At 38.1% G+C, this 20005-nt stretch overlaps 1 protein-coding gene across 1 annotated transcript in view; it reads left to right on the forward strand.

Annotated features, from left to right (window-relative positions):
- GPC6 (glypican 6) overlaps positions 1-20005 on the forward strand; it is a 1113953-nt gene that overhangs the window by 756908 nt on the left and 337040 nt on the right. Inside the window, exon 4 of the mRNA XM_047083452.1 lies at positions 5586-5751. Coding sequence (XP_046939408.1) covers positions 5586-5751 — 166 coding nt within the window. The remainder of the gene's footprint in view (positions 1-5585; positions 5752-20005) is intronic.

Below are 20005 nucleotides of genomic sequence, written 5' to 3' on the forward strand. Positions count from 1 at the left end.
GGTGTGCTATGCCTCAAATCACATTTAGAAAATGTAAGAATTACTTGCTATGACATCTTTATACGCGTGATGAACCAGGTAAATAAGTCTTAGTCGTCTCTCTCAATACAGTTTTATTAAGGGTTCTTTTTATATTTCTTGCCATGTTTCAGTGTATCTTGCTTTAATCTTTTAAAAAAGAAACACAAACAACATCAAGAAAAAAACCACAAGGTTGTAACCTGAGAGCTCAATTATTTTTATGTTATTTATTTTTATGTTATTTTATAAGAAAGCTTAGTTATAAATTATATGATTATTGAAACTAGTCAATTATAATAGCATCTATAAAATGATTATTAATGTCATTATATATAAACAGCTTCAGAAGAAGTGAACAGAAGGTCTAAACCCAAGATGCAGGGAAATGATATTGGAATCTTACTTGGTAGACTCACCAACTTGTGTGTATCTTTTCGATCGTAGGATAATGGAGTAGGAACCATTGACTGTTCTCCAACCCCCCCCCCATTGTTGTGCATTCTTGACAAAGTCATTCTAGTGGTGAAGGACAGCATGTAAAAGTCAGGTGACAGCACAAATAAATATTCATAGCAAGTGGATACCACTTTTATACACTTACCAATTTACTCATTTACCTAAGTTTATTTCCCAGTCTTTCTTTTTTTTTTAATGTTAATGTATTTTTGAGAGACAGAGAGGGAGCATGAGTGGGGGAGAAACACAGAATCTGAAACAAGCTCCAGGCTTTGAGCTGTCAGCACAGAGCACGATGTGGGACTTGAACCCATGAACCGGGAGATCATGACCTGAATCTATCACAGAAACTGGTCTGGATCACCCGGCAGAAGAACCAACCGGCACTCGGAGATATTGGAAGGAAGGAGGTTTATTTTACACCAGTGGGCTCAGAGGAGATCATTCCCCAGAGATCTGAGCCAAATGCAGGTGGGAAGGGTAATTTATAACGTCATCTTCCACATTTGTGATGACTTTCACGTGTGTGGCAAACAAGGCAGGAAGAACCCAGAAGAGAAGCCTCTAAGTTGGGAACTAGAGTTTGTTTTAGTCCCATCAGCCATCTTATGGTGCAGAACTTTACTTATTTTCCCAACAGTAGTTATTTGGCACCTGAGGCAAGCAGGGTGGGAACAAGAACCTGGAAGGGAAGTCTTCAGGCTGGGACTGAAATTCTCTTATCAGTCCTGTTGGCCATCATACAACAGATTTTTCCCTACCAAATCGAAGTCAGACACTTAACTGACAGAGCCACCCAGGTGCCCTTTCCCAGTCTAGTTTCAATATCTAAGGAGTTACAGCTACATTTTTCAAAAATAGTAAAATATCCACATTAACTAAAAAGACATTCAACATGTTGTTTCTCAACATGGATTATATTCTTTATTTTTTCTAAATGAACACATTTTCTTTAGTGGGAAATTTTTTGTCTAATTGTTTGCAATTTTTATAAATTTGCCACACTATATGTTAGAGATATTACTCCATTCTAAATTTTAAATGTGAGTTTTTAGAACTCCTTTATTTTGAAAGCAGGTTGAAAAACTCATGAACACTGAATAAGGGCTATAGACCAGTTTGTGGTAACATACCAATGAATTTCCTTGTTTAGATATCCTACCACAGTTATTTGAAATGTCACCATCAAGTGACATTGGTGAGTGAGGGGTACCCAAGATTCCACTCTTTTTGCATCATCTTGTGAGTCTATATTGATTTAAATATAAAAATATTTTTAAAAATTTGCTATAGCCCAATTATAAAACACCAGTAAATATGTAAAAATAGAAATATCCCTCACACAATTGGCATTTAAAACAACCTTCTTTTCAGAGACTTACTTCTAAAAGTCTTCAGTTTGGGGGCGCCTGGGTGGCTCAGTCGGTTAAGCGGCCAACTTCAGATCAGGTCACGATCTCGCGGTCCGTGAGTTCGAGCCCCGTGTCAGGCTCTGTGCTGACAGCTCAGAGCCTGGAGCCTGTTTCAGATTCTGTGTCTCCCTGTCTCTGACCCTCCCCAGTTCATGCTCTGTCTCTCCCTGTCTCAGAAATAAATAAACATTAAAAAAAAATTTTTTTAAATAAAAAAAAATAAAAGTCTTCAGTTTGAAGTGATGATTTTTTTAATTTTAATTCAAGCATGCAGTTGTGTCAATTCAAAAAATATGGGTCTGTGAACACGAAAGCTTAAACTTTGATGCTCCACACTCCATTTTCTTCTTCTTCAAATGCCCTTTATTTGACCAGGAGGGATGTCATTTCCAAAAGTACTGAGAGACCCACATTTAACTTGAACAACATTGTTCTTGTAGGTTATTAAGGCTGTTCAATTTTCTCTGTTGGTTGCTACCCTGAGTTGGAGACAGACTCTTCTAAAATGTCAGACTGAGAAAATTGTACTGGTTCCAACACAATTAAAAAAAAAAAAAAGCTTAGGAATTAATGCTATCAATAGCCTTTGAAAACAAACTTAAAAAGTAACAATTGAATGCTAAGAGGGATAAAACTGTCTTTCTTTTTTTCTTTGAATCTCAGTGTGGCCAAGAAATTGAGGAACACAATAGAGAGTTCAATTCACAAGGCTCTTCCTGAGTGCCTAAATCATCATTACAATGCCTGTTAACGATGTTCTTGTTTTGCAGACCAGTGCAGGTTATGAGGGTGACAGAGTCCCTACTGCCTAAAAGATCTCAAATTTGCATCCCAGGTATTGACACGTGCTCCATATTGGTACTGGAATACTGAGTGAGAAGAATCAAAGCATCCTATAAAACCAATAGCAAGAAAACAAAAAATCCAACACAGTCCAAGGACGAAATTGCATAGCCAGCTCAGGTGAAAACAGAGTTGGTCTCTGGAGAAAGGCATCAGGGTCATGACAGAAGTCACAAGGCTATGGAAAACAAAATTCTGTGGGCACAAGTTTGTAGGATTGCAACCATATCAAATAAGTAGAATGCATAAGAATTTGAAATTCCACATGAATTCTGAATGGAAAATACAGAATTATTTTCTCTATTTTCTGCAACTGGCTTGGGATATATGTGGATAAAAGAAATTTTTAAGACAATATTGCTCCGTTGTGGATAAAATTTGCCATATTCACAAAATAGCCTATCTGGAGAGGATGATACTGTGACACCAATGTGCTCTCAAGTTAAAAGTCACCAGGCTCCCCAGGGCACCTGGGTGGCTGAGTCAGCTAAGTGTCCAACTTCAGCTCAGGTCATGATCTCACAGTTCATGGGTTCAAGCCCCAGGTCAGGGTCTTTGCTGACAGCTCAGAGCCTGGAGCCTGCTTTGGATTCTGTGTGCTGCTCTCTCTGCCCCTCCCCGACTTGCACTCTGACAATAATAAATAAATGTTAAAAAAAATTTTTTTCAAATCACCAAACTCCTCAATTTTGGTATCTTTTTTTTGTTTTCTTTTGCTGTTGGAAAATAAATTTTAAAAGTCATGGATATTAAACCATTCTCTAAATATCTTTATAAAGTAAGGCCAGTTATATTTTACTTCACTTATTTGATTTGAAGTACTTAATACACTAACTTTCTATTGCTGATCTTGTTAATTCTGTTTTATTAAAGCCAACATTAAACTACCAGGAAAAGTAAAAACCAAAAGGATATTACTTTGAATGCATAAAAAGTAAGGTGATTAATGGATAGATAGAAGGATGGGTGGATATTCGAAAAAGTAAGTATAGGAAAATGTTAAATGGGGACCTAGGAGCGAGGGTATTATACATTAGAACAGTCTTTCAACTTTTCTGTATGTTTGAAAACTTGTATAACATTTTGGAAATAAAATGCAAACATGTTCAAAAGAACAACCAGAATCTTCAGTGCCTAAGTAAATAAATAAATAAATAATAAGTAGCTTCATTTTCTGAAACAACGGATTAAGGATTTTGTCAGTATATTAAGGATTTTGTCAGTATGTGTCGTAAAAGTAAGAAAATGTTACCAACAAAACGAAGCCTTGCGTTAAAAACCGCAAACGCGTAGGAAGACAAATACCCTATGATGTCACTCATATGTGGAATCTAAAAAAACAAAACAAATGAATAAACAAACAAAAAGCAGAATCAGACCTGTAATTACAGAGAACAAATGGTTGCCAGAAGGAAGAGGGGGGAGAATGGGCAGTATCCCCGAAGGGGAGAGGGAGGCACAGGCCTCTAGTTAGGGAACCAGCAAGTCACAGGGATGAAGTACAGCTCAGGGAATATAGTCAGTGGTACTATAATACTGTTGTGTGGTGACAGATGGAAACTACACCAATGCTGAGCACAACATAACATATAGAGAGGTTGAATCACAGTGTTGGACACCTGAAACTAATGTGACATTGTGTGTCAGATAATACTGCAGTAAAAAATAAAGAAATCAAAACAAAACAAAACAAAATTCAAATGCGGTTTCTAGGCAAACGATGAAATGACGGAGATTAGGCAGAGTAGTGGAAAGTACCTATTTATGCAGAACTACCCTTTATTGGTACACCTTTACATTGATGTTACGCTTTGTCAATATCTAAATGTCCTTGACACGTAATGTCACCTGTGGGCCCAGCTCTGTGTCATCAGACTGTTAAGTCTCCACGAGATCCAAATGATACAAGTTAGACTTGTTCTCATGTCTGGAACACAAGAACAGCACCATATGGCTATTTGACGAAAACACCAAAATTAGGTGGAATCAGCCAAATAAATATGATAATAATTTTGTGTCTAGTCATAAAAAAAGAGTTTTCTGTATTTTTTTTTCCTGTTGTTGGTTCATACTGTTTTAAATAGTCTTTCCTCTTGAAGTCAAATTAGAATTTTCAATGAGTCCAAAAGAGATTTTAGTGATTTAGAACCGATGGACTCAGAAGAACCTCAGCTTTTCTCATTCGAGGCAAATGCCACTCCATCATTAGTTGAATTACTGCAAGGATTTCTCCTTACATTCAACACCGGGGTCCATTTTCCACAAAGTTCCCAGAACTGCAACGCTTCAAATGCCTGAAGATATTGCCTTGGCAGTTCCATTGCTTCTAAGCAAGCCTGGATCTTAGAAATGCCAGACAGGTTGATATCGATCCTTTTTAAAAAGTTAGGTACAAAGGAAGTGTATCTGCCAACCTCCTTTAGAAACAGGGTCAAATAACCAGTTGGAAAATTTTCTAAAGGTGTCACATTAAACTTTAATCATACCTACATTTTTATGGAGCCTTTAACTTGGCAAATTGCTTTCACGTGCATTATCTCATGTCACGTTCTATTGCGATGAAATGGTGTCAATGACATAGATACCAAAATGTTGATGGGGACATTTGATGAAAATCGATTATTATGCTATCGACCAAGTATTTGACAGGAGTGGACTGGCTTCGAGCTCACGTATGACAAAGGGTTAAGATTCTAATAGTTGCTTTGCTCCACTTGCTGGAGGTTTTGAGAGCCATGTCTCCGTTTTGTTTTTGTTTTTTTTTCCAAGGAGAAAATGAGTTACCTCTTTTAATTTCCTCCCTCTCATCCTTCTTATTTCTGATTTTCTTTTTTCTTGTCAATAAATCTGCAGGTCAGCCCCACCCCGGGCTGCATCCGAGCTCTCATGAAGATGCTGTACTGCCCATACTGCCGGGGACTTGTCACCGTGAGGCCCTGCAACAACTATTGCCTGAACGTCATGAAGGGCTGCCTGGCCAATCAGGCTGATCTCGACACTGAATGGAATCTGTTTATAGGTAAGGAGCGTCTAGACGGATCCATGCCCTAGATTACAGAGACACAGATCACCAGCCAGAGGTTGTGGGGCCCCATGGGCAGGTCTGCCGTTGTGATGATTTAAATGCAAAAGAGGATTAAGTGCAAAAACAAAACCAGAAAGCAGCTGCTAGCAAATTATAAAGGTGACATTTTTCTCCTTCTTTTTTAAATCCTGAAAAACAGGGTACCCTGGTATGTTTGTGAGGGACAGTCCTGGTAAAGATTGCACAAGCGAGCGTTGTTGAATTAGCTGATCTCTCTGACAAGGATAAAAAGTACTCTTGTCCAGTTTCTGGGAGTTCCTGTGGAAAGGGGGGGAAAAAATCTCCTTAAAAAGAAAATCCTCAGGACTAGTTCTTATTTCTAGTCCCTCAACATAGTCACAGATACTAGTAAAACACTCCTTCCTTGGACATCCATGATGAAAATAGCGCGGTATTTTTGCCGAAATATGCAAATCTTCTTCCTCGTGCTGTGGAGAAGGGGGCTTCAAGCCCTCAACGTGAGACAGCCTTCCTGTCTTTAGAAGGTACAATGGAGGGGCGCCTGGGTGGCGCAGTCGGTTAAGCGTCTGACTTCAGCCAGGTCACGATCTCGCGGTCCATGAGTTCGAGCCCCGCGTCGGGCTCTGGGCTGATGGCTCAGAGCCTGGAGCCTGTTTCCGATTCTGTGTCTCCCTCTCTCTCTGCCCCTCCCCCGTTCATGCTCTGTCTCTCTCTGTCCCAAAAATAAATAAACGTTGAAAAAAAAAATTAAAAAAAAAAAAGAAGGTACAATGGAAAGTGGGGGAGACGCAGGGACAGTCTGTGAGTTGTGGCTCTGGTCTTGGGTTGCAGGAATCGCTCAGGGTGAAGTGCACTGCCAAAAGATATTTCCCAAATTGCTACCCAAGGATAAAAGGACAAATTTTACAGGCAGGCTTCTCCCAGGAAAACACACAGGCCTTGAAAGAGTGAATGTGTTTTCTCCCCCTCTGACAAAAGCCCTTCAAATAAAAGTACTTTCGATTGCATTTACTGCAATTGCATGGTGACGGACAGAGTGGTGCACATCACAGGGCAATTCCTCAGCTTCTGGGGGCCTTCATCATTTATGCATACCTCTAAACCAGAAGGCACGCATGAAGTCTTCTGACATCTAAGTTTGGGGTAGGGTAGGAAAAAGATCTAAGATGGGTTGGAATGTGGCGAAACCTAAGCTCATCGTGCAAAAGACGGGATTCGGTTGCAAGCATTGCCCTTTGGCAGTGAAACCCACCGGCTAACATGCTGTTATGCTTAGGAAGACCAGGGAAAATGGTTTGGAAGTTTTAAGCAAAAAAGAGTAAATTTTAGAGTGGGTAGATTCCAATGGAACTCATCCAACAAAATCCCAGAAATCATTTCAGGGAGAATAAATTGAAATACTGTTCTCTCTTCCTTTAGTGGGAGTACGGAATCTGTCTGCATGATCTTGGGTTACTTTATTTGAAAAATGAGGAAGTGTTTGAAAAGTTTAATCATTAAAGTACCCTTCTAACTCAGAAATGATATGATTCTTTGCTAAGATTTTGGACGGGAGTATGAATTTTTTAGAAAGGTAATAAGAATAACTCGATCTTCTAAAATATGAATTTAGATTAATTTTGGCAGAGACACTCTCCAAATAATGCTAATTAAAAAGTACTCTCATCAAGAAATCTAAAAATATTGCCACATTTTAAAACCAGATTAAACCTCATTGCCATCACTTTGAGTCATATAGATTATTCATACTTTTTGGTTGAAACTACCCTAATTTATAGCACAGTTAAATAGTCTTTGCTCAGCCTGCACCTTATTGAGGAAGGTGGACATGTGGATTTTGTTACTTAGAGCAGGACGTGATTAAGAATGAGACTATAAGGCTTTTAATTTAGAAGAGCAACAGTGACTTCCTTATTGGCTTTTTCTCCTCAGTGCTGGTTGGCTATTTTAACATCATACCTTCAATCAGTTGGCTTTCCTGGATGCCAATTAGATGTGAAATTGAATGTCTGGAAAACCGTTTGATTTAAAAACCCAGATTTGAACCCACCATGTGTTGGATGTACTATAACTAAAAGAGAGCCTGGTGGTTAGTCCTACATTAATATATTTCATACCCTTTGTTTCTATATCTCATTTTTTATTAGTCTTGGATATCAGTGAGAAAATTCTTCTTTTTTCTTTCCTCTGGCTCTGCTATGGCACTGAGAATTGACCACCAACATAGATTTTGGAGCAAAATGTGTTCTTGCTAATACTTGTCCCGATGTGAAGTTCACAAACTTGTCACAGAAGTCAGGCAAATGTGCCACCTGTGTTTTCCACATATGCATCTGAGATGACAGTGTCATAGGCTTCATGAATGCCTCAGGGAAGGCCAGTGAGCAAATCAATAATCCAACAGTAATTACATAGAAAGCCCTTTCTCTGGTTGGCATCTGTAGCCCATCACCCTTGGGCTTCTAACATCTTTCCATCAGTTCCTCCCCTCCTGTTGCTGTCAGTCACATGACATCTCTATCTGCTGCATTCATGCCCCAGTCTGTACATTTTTATGTGTTTTTTTTTTTTTTATGTCCTCATCTAAAATGCTAACAATGGATGCAATCAATGGTCAATAAAGACAAGAATTGAACCGGTGATACATTCTCATGATCTTTGCTATGTCACAAATAAATTGAAAGTGAGTTATGGGGCGCCTGGGTGGCTCAGTCGGTTGAGCATCCAACTCTTGATTTCGGCCCAAGTCATGATCCCAGGGTCGTGCGTTCGAGCCCGTCATCAGGCTCTGCACTGAGTGTGGAGCTTGCTTAAGATTCTATCTCTCCCCCTCACCTGCTTGTGCTCTCTCTCTTTCTCTCAAAAAATAAGTGAATTGTATTTATTTTGAATTCAGTTGTGTGGATTTGTCAGTAAAAAGGTATTTCACTGACAAAATAAAATGTTCTGAGTGTTCAGCTAAAAAACCCAATGGTATTCCATTCACCTCTGAAGTTCCATAGTTTTTTAATTTTCTTTTTTTTTGCAATCCTAAAAAAAAAAAAAAATCAAGAGTCTACTCAGGATGCATTTCTGTTGTTTTCCTGATGTAAGCAGGACCTGGGGAAACATAAGAGTGGTTTGCAGTCCGCTCTGCTCTCACTCCTAGGAACCATGCAGGAAGAAAGAGACGTCATTTGAGGCATTGACAGGCACGGCTTAGGCACTTACCCAGGTGTTCCTCTAAATTCATGCTCAGCTTGGGGCGCCTGGGTGGCTCGGTCCGTTAAGCGTCCGACTTTGGCTCAGGTCATGATCTCATGATCCGTGAGTTCGAGCCCCGTGTCGGGCTCTGTGCTGACAGCTCAGAGCCTGGAGCCTGTTTCAGATTCTGTGTCTCCCTCTCTCTCTGCCCCTCCCCTGTTCATGCTCTGTCTCTCTCTGTCTCAAAAATAAATAAACGTTAAAAAAAAAATTTTAAATTCATGCTCAGCTTATTCCAGCCTAGCCTTTGAGTGTTGCCTGCGTGCAAAGGCCTTTTCTCGGAAAATGTTTATTATGTAAATTAAAATTTCCTAAAAGGAAACAGTTTGTGGGCAGAATTCGTTTTCAGTAATACCCTGCGGTTATTTTGAGTCTTTGGCATTGATACCAACCCTCCATGGATAAGAGCTATTCTATTTGACAAGGGGCCGTGTTGCAGATTACACCTAGCTCATGAGCACAAAAGTTAAGGCTGAAATTATATTTTTGTAGCTGCAATAAATCTTGCATCTAATTTCAAATCTAGGATATGTGGGACAGCCTCCTCCAAACATCTGGTACCTTCGAAGACTTAATAGACTGTAAAAAATGGAGAAAGAAAACAAGGGTGTGGGGACAAAAGTGCTGATAAGATCAAAGGCAAAAATGCTGTTTGTTTTGTAATATTTTTTTATCACTGAAATAGTAGAGGATGTTTATTACTGCAAGTATAAGAGAAACTTATCACTATAGTTCCATAAAAGTGAGAACTGAAGATGTTTGTGTCCCAACAATGCACCCTAATAATTTAGACTATCCCAGTTAGTAAGACTCTAATGATCTTAACCTATTAATTCAATGCCTGATATATTGAATAAGCTAGACACATGCTTTTTTTTTTATGCTAGGGGAACTTAATGTAGTTAACATTAATTATAATCAACTATGATAAAGTGTTAGGAAACTGGAAGCACAGGATGAGAAGTTTCTACTCAGCAGGGGACTTCATCTAGTCTAGGGTGTTGGGGAAGCTGTACCTTGGTAAATATAGAATAAAATAGTAAAGAAGACAGTATTGAATTAGTGTTGTCAGACATAATTGATGTTGAATAGCTGTAACATACAGAATTGGTGGAATACTGTATGGGCCCCAAATATTTACAAGTAGCCTATGACAGTTTCAATAGTCTGGTATGATCAGTCAGTGATTGATAAATACTTATTTGATTTATTTTCTAAACGATTTGTCATCAAGTCTCATCACTACCACTGTCACTGACTTGAACTGAGAAGATTCAGAGAATTTGTGTTAATTTTTGTAAAGAGAAGTTTGGGTCCCTAATATATAGATACTCTCCAATGTAAAAAGGAGAAGACGGAAGAGGAGAAAAGGAAGGAAGGAAGGAAGGAAGGAAGGAAGGAAGGAAGGAAGGAATAGAGAGGGAGAAAGGAAGGAAAGAAGGAAGGAAGGGAGGGAGGGAGGAAGGAAGAGACAGAGCGAGAGGAAGGAAGGATGGATGGACAGTAGGAGGAAAGGGAGGGAGGGAGGAAGGGAAAAGCCAGCAAAGCAGCTTGATTTTTAGTTTAGGTCTTGAGCACTTATAGTCCAGACAATCCAGTGATATCAAACTTTCTGGGCTTTCTTTTTCCTTTCCAACTAGCCAGTTATTAAGTGTAAGGCATCCTAAAGACAGCAAACTGGCATGAGAGCATCAAACATGGAGTGCAAGGTGGGCACTACACCTGTGCCTGGCCTAGAGACGCTGCAGTGGGTATTATCCAGTCATCTTCTGAGATTCATTAATACAACAGATGTTTACTAAGTAGCTGGTATGGACCTTGTTCTGGTTTATGCATGAGGCTAGAACAGATGAGACCCTGCCTGCTGAGAATATGGCTCACTGTATGTTCTCTGATGGAATAAATGGAAACAACTAGACAGAGAAATGGAAGGGAATGCAGTAAGAGGCTGTTCTATTTTACTTTGTAAGTCTACTCTTTTAATGGAAGTATGACTAATTCAGTAATTTAAAAAACACATATCCCTGATGTTAATGGACTCGTGAGTACAGGGATGGCAGAAACAAATCAGATAATGAACCTGGTTCCTTCATTGTGACAGCTGCTATCAAGTTGTAAATTAGAGCCAGCCGCAAGGAAGCTGTGTTAGGTCGGTCAAATGACTAGTGTCATGTAATAAATGGCTACTTTGGTGTACAAATTACTTTCTTAGGACCTGAAAGAGTTGTTTATCTGCAAGGTATTTTGTAGATTCACAACTTTGGGGGAAATGTTGCTAGAAAAACATTTATTGTTTCTAGTAAATAAACTTGGAATCTCTTTTTTATAAAATACACAGCACTGTGTGATGTTGCATTTCAGCAGGATATAAAATAAACACAGGGCACCGTTTCAAGCATTTGTATAAGATGCTCCTCTTTCAAAGACTTTCTTCGACGTGAAATTCTATAATATAAATCTGACAAATTTTTAGTCACAAAGAATTCCATAGTAAATATGATAGGACTCTAGCTGATAGATCCTGAAATGCCATGTTTTAAAAACCCCTAGACCCTAAACATAGAAAATCATTTCCTTTCAACCAAAGAAAAAGAAAAAATTTAAGAATTGTATTTAGCAGCAAGCTTCAAGGTATCTTGGTCTCCACTTTGTATAAGACAAGAGCTTGGTTGCAAATACAGTCTAGAAACACAACTCTTAAATTGAGGAACAAAAGCCAAAGCAATTATTTTAGAATCTGATCTCACCATTACCTACAGAACTTGCTTTTGCTCATGTGCATTCCTAAAAGCAGCAAGAGGGATATTAAAAAAAAAAAAAAAAAAAAAAAAAAACCACTTGATTTTCTCAGTTGAAATCTAACCCCACCCAGCTCCTGCCTTCCTTTTATAGTCATTGATTCAATATTTCTCATTTCTCATGGACATTTATCATATGTTGTATTCTCTCTGTGATGCTGGCAGAATCCACAAGCAGTACTAACTCCACAGTGAGAAAAAAAAAAAAGAGAAGAAGAAAGCAAGAAAGAAAACACTTGGCTGGTACCCAGCAGCCTTTCACGAGCTGCATTTGTTATCAATTTCCTACGTTTAGAAAATGGTTTACTTCTGAACTCTGCATATGTGAAAGTGTTTTTATGTGGTGCAATAGGGTTAATGCCTTGATGGTGCTATCTTGTATGAGGCTATTCGACAAACATTGCGGCAGGCGTTTCTTAACCTCTGAACACTCACTAATATTCATCTTGAGGCAACAACTCAAAGGATTCATGGGACTGCAATTTCTGTTCTGCATCAGGCAAATTTTCTCACGGATCAACGCAGGCAAAGCACATCAGTCCTAAAATTATTTGGTGCAGTAGACAAGTAGTCATTCAAGGTGCATGTGTATTTCCTTTGCCTCCAGTGCCTCTGTATGTATATGTACAGTTTCCTCTTGTACGTATATCTATCCCACTTCCCACATACTCGACTTCTATACAATTCATAATTACTGATGACTGCAAATATGATATTCTGAACTAGACTTTCATGTTGGAATCCATGGTGCTATATAATATGACACCAACCAATGGCCTATAACAAGGCATAACTATTTTTGCAAGTCATTAATATTCTCTAGGATGTAAGATACTCCATTTATAACAGGAAGTTCACTGAAATATCTCTTATACCTTATTAAGCTCTCCAATTCCTATGAGAACCAGCAACAGAAGGATTTACTTTACCAGGAGAAAGCAGACCATACCACAGATGATGAGAATTGCCTTTGTATTGGGGATGTTGCTTCTAATTCACACTTCAATTTCAGTGTTTTCTATGCGTAAGTGGTTTAATTTGATAATTATATCCATAGGACTTTGTTTGTAATGATTGACATCTGATTTTAATAAATTTTGCTAGTTTTCACGGTTATGTCTCAGCTTTAAGCTAAAACACAGGATGTCTGGCTTTTGGCATCCCAAGAGAAAACATTTGATGATTCCTCAGAATGGAATTAAATAGATTCCAAAAGGCCCAGGATCCCAGGTAAAATTCAACACTCTAAACATTAGCCTGATGACTTTCTTAGCAATTTCAATTCCAGGAAATAAGAGGAGCATGAGGTAGAAGAAATTGAACTAGAAGAAGAAACTAGAACTAGAAATTGAACTAGAAGAAACTGAAGAAACTAGAACATAAGAAATATAAATGGGGCTAAATATGTGGGTTCTTAAAGCATTAAACTACGTGGCTATTCACAAATAACAAACTTATAACAAATCCCAGGGCTACCGTAACCAAAAAGTCCTTCATGAGGTGACTGATTTAATAGAATAAAGGAGTGGTTTACCTTCTGAGACATTTAGATCACTGTTAAAATCCTGATTACTAGCTGAAGTGAAAATCTTTGTTTTAACCCAACTAATAAATGCTTGTGTGATATTGCAATGCTATGTTTAAAAGTCTTAATAATAGTAGTGTTAATAAGGGTACTTAGATTTCTTTTCCCCTAAATGTCACATTTACACATATGTATATGTGAATAATTACATATCTGCTTATCATCTATCTATATATCTATCTATATCTTCCAATTGCATTAAAAGCTCCTTTAATTCACAATTATCTCAAGAGCAGAACTGCTGATCATGTCTTTATGTTTGAGTCATTTTTGAAACTAGCTTTGATTTTCCTCAGGCTTGTTTCCTTAACAATTATAGAGACTTTTAGAATCTTATTATCTTCATCATGTTGTCTTTGTGGTTTGTTTATTATGAACAACCCTCCAAGGAGCCAGGGGTGGAAGCCAGGTTAGAAGAGATGGCCCCATGAATTATTCTGATGGGTAAAGGCATGTTTTCATTGGTCACTCTAAAAGGGAAATGGATATAAATGTCCTTGGGAGTAATTTAAACTTTGAGAACCTTCATGATATATGAAAACTTTGAGCTTATAATTCATTTAAAAATATCATGCCTACAGATACTTGGTAAGGTGGCCAGGAGAGAATTTAAATTAAAATAGAGCATGAAATATTCCTTGTCCTTCAAATAACAGCTTATATATAAATCCCACATAAAAAAAGATATGTCCTCGATTTTTTTCTCTGCATGGATTTAAATAATTTGCTACGCTAAGAATGTTCTTTATTATAACCTCAGAAGAAGTGAAAATTACAAAAAGAAATGAAAATAAGTCATTGAATATATGACATTACACCAAGAAGGGATGTATCTATCTGCATCACATTTTTATTCTTTAAGGTGCAGGATCTTCCAGAAAGATAACACTGATAATTAAATGCCAACAAAGTCAGTCAGTATTCACTACTAAAATCTCAATACTTAGGAAATAGAGCAATTAGAGTAATGTAATGAGAGGCCTGAGAATACTATTGGATGGCATGAATAAGTTAGTAGATGTGAGAGACTTCGGGATGTAGCAGTGATTGCCAGAGCTGATGTGGTTTTCAGATTGACTCAATCAGTAAGTGACCCTGCCCTATCTCAGCCCTACATCTATCTCTCTGGTAGTTACATGCCAGCTTGAAGTCTTTTCTCCCAGGGTAGCAGGGCCATAGTTCCAGAAGATAATTCATTGACTTCAATAGGAAGAGTATTCTCAAAATCCACAACCGTCAACTGGTGAAGGCTGTTGGGAGTTCTTGATATTATCACTTATGCATGTGTCTCCATGGTTTTCCAAATTCACTGTTCTCGATTATTGTTACATTAGTTCCTTATTTTTATTTTTTTTAATTTTTTTTAACGTTTATTTATTTTTGAGACAGAGAGAGACAGAGCATGAATGGGGGAGGGTCAGAGAGAGAGGAAGACACAGAATCCGAAACAGGTTCCAGGCTCTGAGCAGTCAGCACAGAGCCCGACGCGGGGCCTGAACTCATGGACCGTGAGATCATGACCTGACCCGAAGTCGGACGCTTAACCGACTGAACCACCCAGGCGCCCCTAGTTCCTTATTTTTAAAACAGCTTAGTGTTTCAAACTCTTCTGTGTTAACACAGTCGTAGAAACATATTCCATCATCCAAAACCTATGTGCAATACCCAACCAGATGGGAGAACTGAAATTGTCATTAGTCCTAAGAATGTTAGGACTAATTCTACAAATACTAATACACAGTGCATTTTGAGGGTTCAGATCAGGCACAGGACCTGACCTCTGAAAGGTAATTCTACAAAGTGAAATACACATGTCCCTTCATTAATCAGCCTGGTAGTATTTTTTATTGAATCACTGTGTTGATTGAATAAAATATTTGGCAAATTTTTGGTGATCCAATTTAACATGTGCCTAATACTACCTTTATTGACTGAAAATCCAGATATATATTTCCCGAAGTTGGCCATGAGAGAATGTTTAAATGTGTCTTGCTACTTAATTACAATCATAGTATCCAACTTCTAAAACTATGAGAGAGTTGTAAGAAACTTTATTCACCTATCTTTGTGGTTCTGGCTTTCGTTCAAGAGAACATTACATCCATAGCAATAATAGCTAACAGCAGTTGGACACTTACTTTAACCAGGAAGTACTGTAATCACTTTATACTTTTAATCCTTAAAACAATCCTAAGAAGTAGTTCATATTATGATCCCTATCGTACAGAAGGGAAAACTGAGACCAGATAAGTTAAGTGACATATCCAAGGCCATATAACTAGTAAGTTGCAATACCAGGATTTGGCTTTAGAGCCCAGGTTCTTAACCACTACATAAATTAATTCTTACTAAGTGTTTAGAAAGTAATCCTTAGTCTTTGGCTGCATAGGATGATGGGATATGTTGGGGGAAATAGAACATTGCCAGCACTATCTAATAGAATCTTCCATCAACGATGGAAATGGTCTGTGTCTGTATTGTCTAAGATAGTAGCCACTAGCCACATGGGCTATTGAGCCCTTGAAATGTATCGAGTGAGACTGAAAAACTGAGTTTTTATTTTATTTAATTTTACGTAATTTAAATTTACTCACATGCAGCTATTGGGCACCTAAAATATGGTTAGTGTATCTGAGGCGCTAAATTTTTCATTTATTTGTAGGTAATTTACATTTTAATCACTGTAGATGGCTAGCAGCTCTGGTGTTGGACACTGCAGGTTTAGACCATTAAAGCACCTAAAGACTCAATGACATGGCTCAGCACCTGAATCTATCTGATTCTCTTCAAGAAGATATTTTTATTAGAGGCCTTTTTGGTGCTTAGATCCAGACTAAGGATATGGTAGACATAAAAGAAATAAAAACCGTACCACTGGATCCTGGGAAATTATAATTTTCCAAAGAGATGAAATGGGTATTTTCAAAGCGGGAGTTGGGTTAAGTGAAGACAACATAGTTAAGAGCAATAGTCTTTGAATCACTGCATGAGTTCGAATCCTGACTTCATCTTTTATTATCTATGTGGTACTTGGGGAACATTAACCTTCAAAAATCTCACTTTTCTCATCAATAAACTGGAGATTATAGTACCTAGCTCTTAGCGTTGTGTGGATTAAACTAGATAGAGCATGGAAATCTGAGGGGTTGAGACGTGTCCACAGAGATAGCACTGACAGAGAAGCACTGTGCTTCTCTATTCAGGTGAAAAACCTGTGAAGGTATGAACAGAAAATAGAATAGAAAGTAGAAGACAACAGAGTAGGCAAGGAGGCAGGACAATATCAGACACCAGAAATAGGCAAAAGAGATAACAAGGGCGGACAGAAAAACCACAGGAAAATGGTCAGAGGATAGTTAATTAGTAAGAAACTGAAGGTACAAGATTAGAGGAAGTGCATTTCATCAAGCCAGCTTCTTCTTATCCCTGCTCAGGATTCACCTAAGTTCCTGAAAGATGGGACTCATCCCAGTAGAGATGAATTTGCCTTTGCTCAAGTGAATAAGCACTTGGTGAGACAGGTTGGAAAACTGTGAGTTCAAACTCACAGTTTGAACTGTGAGTTCAAACAGGCATGATGTGCTCAGGTACCTGTGAGGAAACCAAACTGGAAAAAAAAAAAAAAAGGATACTTGCTGGTATGCACTGGGAGGTAAGATTGGTCATAATTGAACTGTTTATGCTTTGAAAGGAAGGCCAAACAGTTGACTTTCTCTTGTCATATAGGCAATGACAAGTCACAGGGTATTTTTATTCAGGGAAGGGCAGGATCTAAGTATTAATCTGGAAGCCAAGGAAAGGAAGGTTTCAGATGAATGAGACTAATGGAGGGGTCCTCTCAGCATGGAAGGAGAAAGGAAGACAGCACTCACAGTAGAGTTGGGAAAACAATTTATAGGACTTCATGTCTGAATATCTAGGTCACTAGATGTAGAGGGGCAAGAAAAGAAATCCATCAGTTATGACTGAGATAAGCACACAGAAGAAAGATGGTGTCAGCAAATACAAAAGCTAGTTTGGAGTATGGCGAACATGGATTTCTTCAATCTGTTTACGGCTTGATGGATTTGAGAAACAGTGGGACCAAAAACTGGGCATATCCAATTGGATGCTGAAAATAGTACTGTTCTGTAGTAGTGTTCACAAAACAGGAGCTAGGGATGCCAAGAACCATTGGAGGGTTTCCATAGCCCAAATGGATCTGCAGCCAACTTTCCTAATCAACTCCAACAGATTGTGCCCAGAATCCTCTCTCCTGGGTACCACACGGTGCCTACATGTTCCTTCCCTGCGTAGTTATACTGTCTTTACCTCTACATGTTAAATATTTAACAGCCTGCTCATCAGTATGTATTCTCAGAATGAGCCTATATCTATAATCCCCAACCTCTTTAATTAAGTGTAGTCAGAATGTCAACTGTGCAAACATAAGAATGCTTAACATAATGATTCAATGGAGACAGGCTTACATTGCTCCCCCAAATATATTTCCTCAAGATTCAAGAACCCCTTGATGGTCAAATTTATCACACACATTGACATTTATAACTGCAGTCAATCCAAGAGGAAATTTATTTTCTATTGGCTTTGGCTTTTGCAGTCCTCAATGCATGAAATCTAGGATTACTTTGTTCATTTCTGGCCACTGCCAAGTCTGAATTTCAAGTTGAGGCATGAAATTTGTTAATTTTATTAAAAAACTTGCCCCAGGGCATTCGTTTTCTTCACTGGCCAGAATACCATGTATGAGAAAGCAGCCCATGACTTCACTGCCTGCCTTGTGGCACAGTTGTCTCCAATGAAGACTGAACATGTAAGGACCCATATAATCTATTCATTGGTTTCTGAACATGGGGTTCCCCCCACACACACACACACGACCCACCCAAAGAGCAAGACAAATAGACACGATGAAGCTTTTGCAATGCAACTTTGCAAGGAGCAGTGAGATGGTTTTTGAATCCGATATTGCCAAGTTACTGATTTAAGAATGCCCTAGAGTATAAATTATTTCTCTCAACCTCCAGAGTGACTTTTGTCAAATGCCTTCTGCTTAGCCCATTAAGGGTGAAAACCATGAAATATTATTTGATTTGTAACTCAAGAAAATGCCCTAAAACCACCTGTCCCTCTTTGGAAAACTGCCAGAACAAAGTGAGAGGAAAGGTTCAGTCTGAGAACAATAATTTGAAGTTGCCCCATGTGGCTCTGATCAAAGGTTGAGCCTGTGGGCTGCATTCAGGCTTCCGGTCTTTTCAGGAGGATTTACATTTATTTTTCTTAACCCACGTGGGAGTCCCGGGTTTTGAGATCAAAATTTCAAATAGTTTAATAGTGGCCGCGCAACATTTTAAAAATAAAATCTGACAATGAATTGTGTTGAATAGCTATTGCATTTCCTTTGAATTCCGTTTGGGGAAGTTAGTTTCAGGATTCATTTAATTTCCATATGGAATTGGTAGATATTAAATTCCATTTCTCCCGAGTGCCTCAGGACTTTTAAAAAAATCATTTTACTTCTGCTGTGCCGTGCCTCGATCCCTATCCACTTGATCTATGATCACTGGGCATTGGATTGCTAGTGTTCATTATACACTTGTTAAATCAACCTTTAAAATGTAAGGCAAGAAAAGTTTAAAGCTGCACCAGTCATTTGTTGAAGATGCAGAAGTTAATAGTTTGGAAATACAAGATGATAAAGAATAAGCCTCAGTCGACAAATTGATTAAAAGACGAAAATCAAATTCTTTAATCAGAAATGTCTGACCTGGCAGACAAGGAGCTACTTGAGAGCTAGTGTGGTAGTTTAGGAAGGTGCCCGTGATCCTCTCTGATAAATCCATGTCCATTTATACAGAAAAGTCACAGTAATATGTGCTGAGAGAATAAGGATACCAGCATCAAATTATTTGCTGCTGGAACGCATTCAGGGCCTTATTTTAAGATTTAGGTTTGCCTTTCATGGAATACGTATTGTCTGCCAGGTAATATCATACATGATATTTTTATGCTTTAATAATAATGGGTTGTAATTAGTATATCAGTTTTGCTTCCACAGTGTTCCTCTATTTCATTTAAATATCTTAAGGTTCTCCTAAACATACACAGTCTTTTTGTTGATCACTTTTAGGCAAGTCCTTACCTGAATGAATAAAATTTAAAATTAGAGGACGTTTACTTACCAAGGGTTTAATATATGTGTGTTAAGCTTGACATATGGGTTGTATATCCAAAGGACGATGATGAAGAAATAGCTTTACAAACAGTTAATCTCTAATCTTGATCTGCTTGAAATCAATTATATTTTAATGTTTATTTTGAAATAATTTTTGATTTATAAAAAAGTTGCAAAAATAGTACAGAGTTTACATCTATAGTATCCTCTACTCAGCTTATCCCAATGTTAACAACATACATCCATGAACATAACACAATAATCAAAACCAGGAAATTAACACTGATGCAATGTTATTAAGTAAGTACAGGCCTTATTCTAATTTCACTATTTTTATCTTTTTCATATTTCAGGATCCAATTCAGGATCCCACATGCATTTCTATATTTTATCTTCTTAGTCTCCTTCAATCTGTGACACTTTCTC

The sequence above is a fragment of the Lynx rufus genome, unplaced genomic scaffold (assembly GCF_022079265.1).
Source record: "Lynx rufus isolate CCGP_SWC_20201006 ecotype Redwood Valley unplaced genomic scaffold, mLynRuf1.p SCAF_1, whole genome shotgun sequence".
NCBI classification, from domain to species: domain Eukaryota; kingdom Metazoa; phylum Chordata; class Mammalia; order Carnivora; family Felidae; genus Lynx; species Lynx rufus.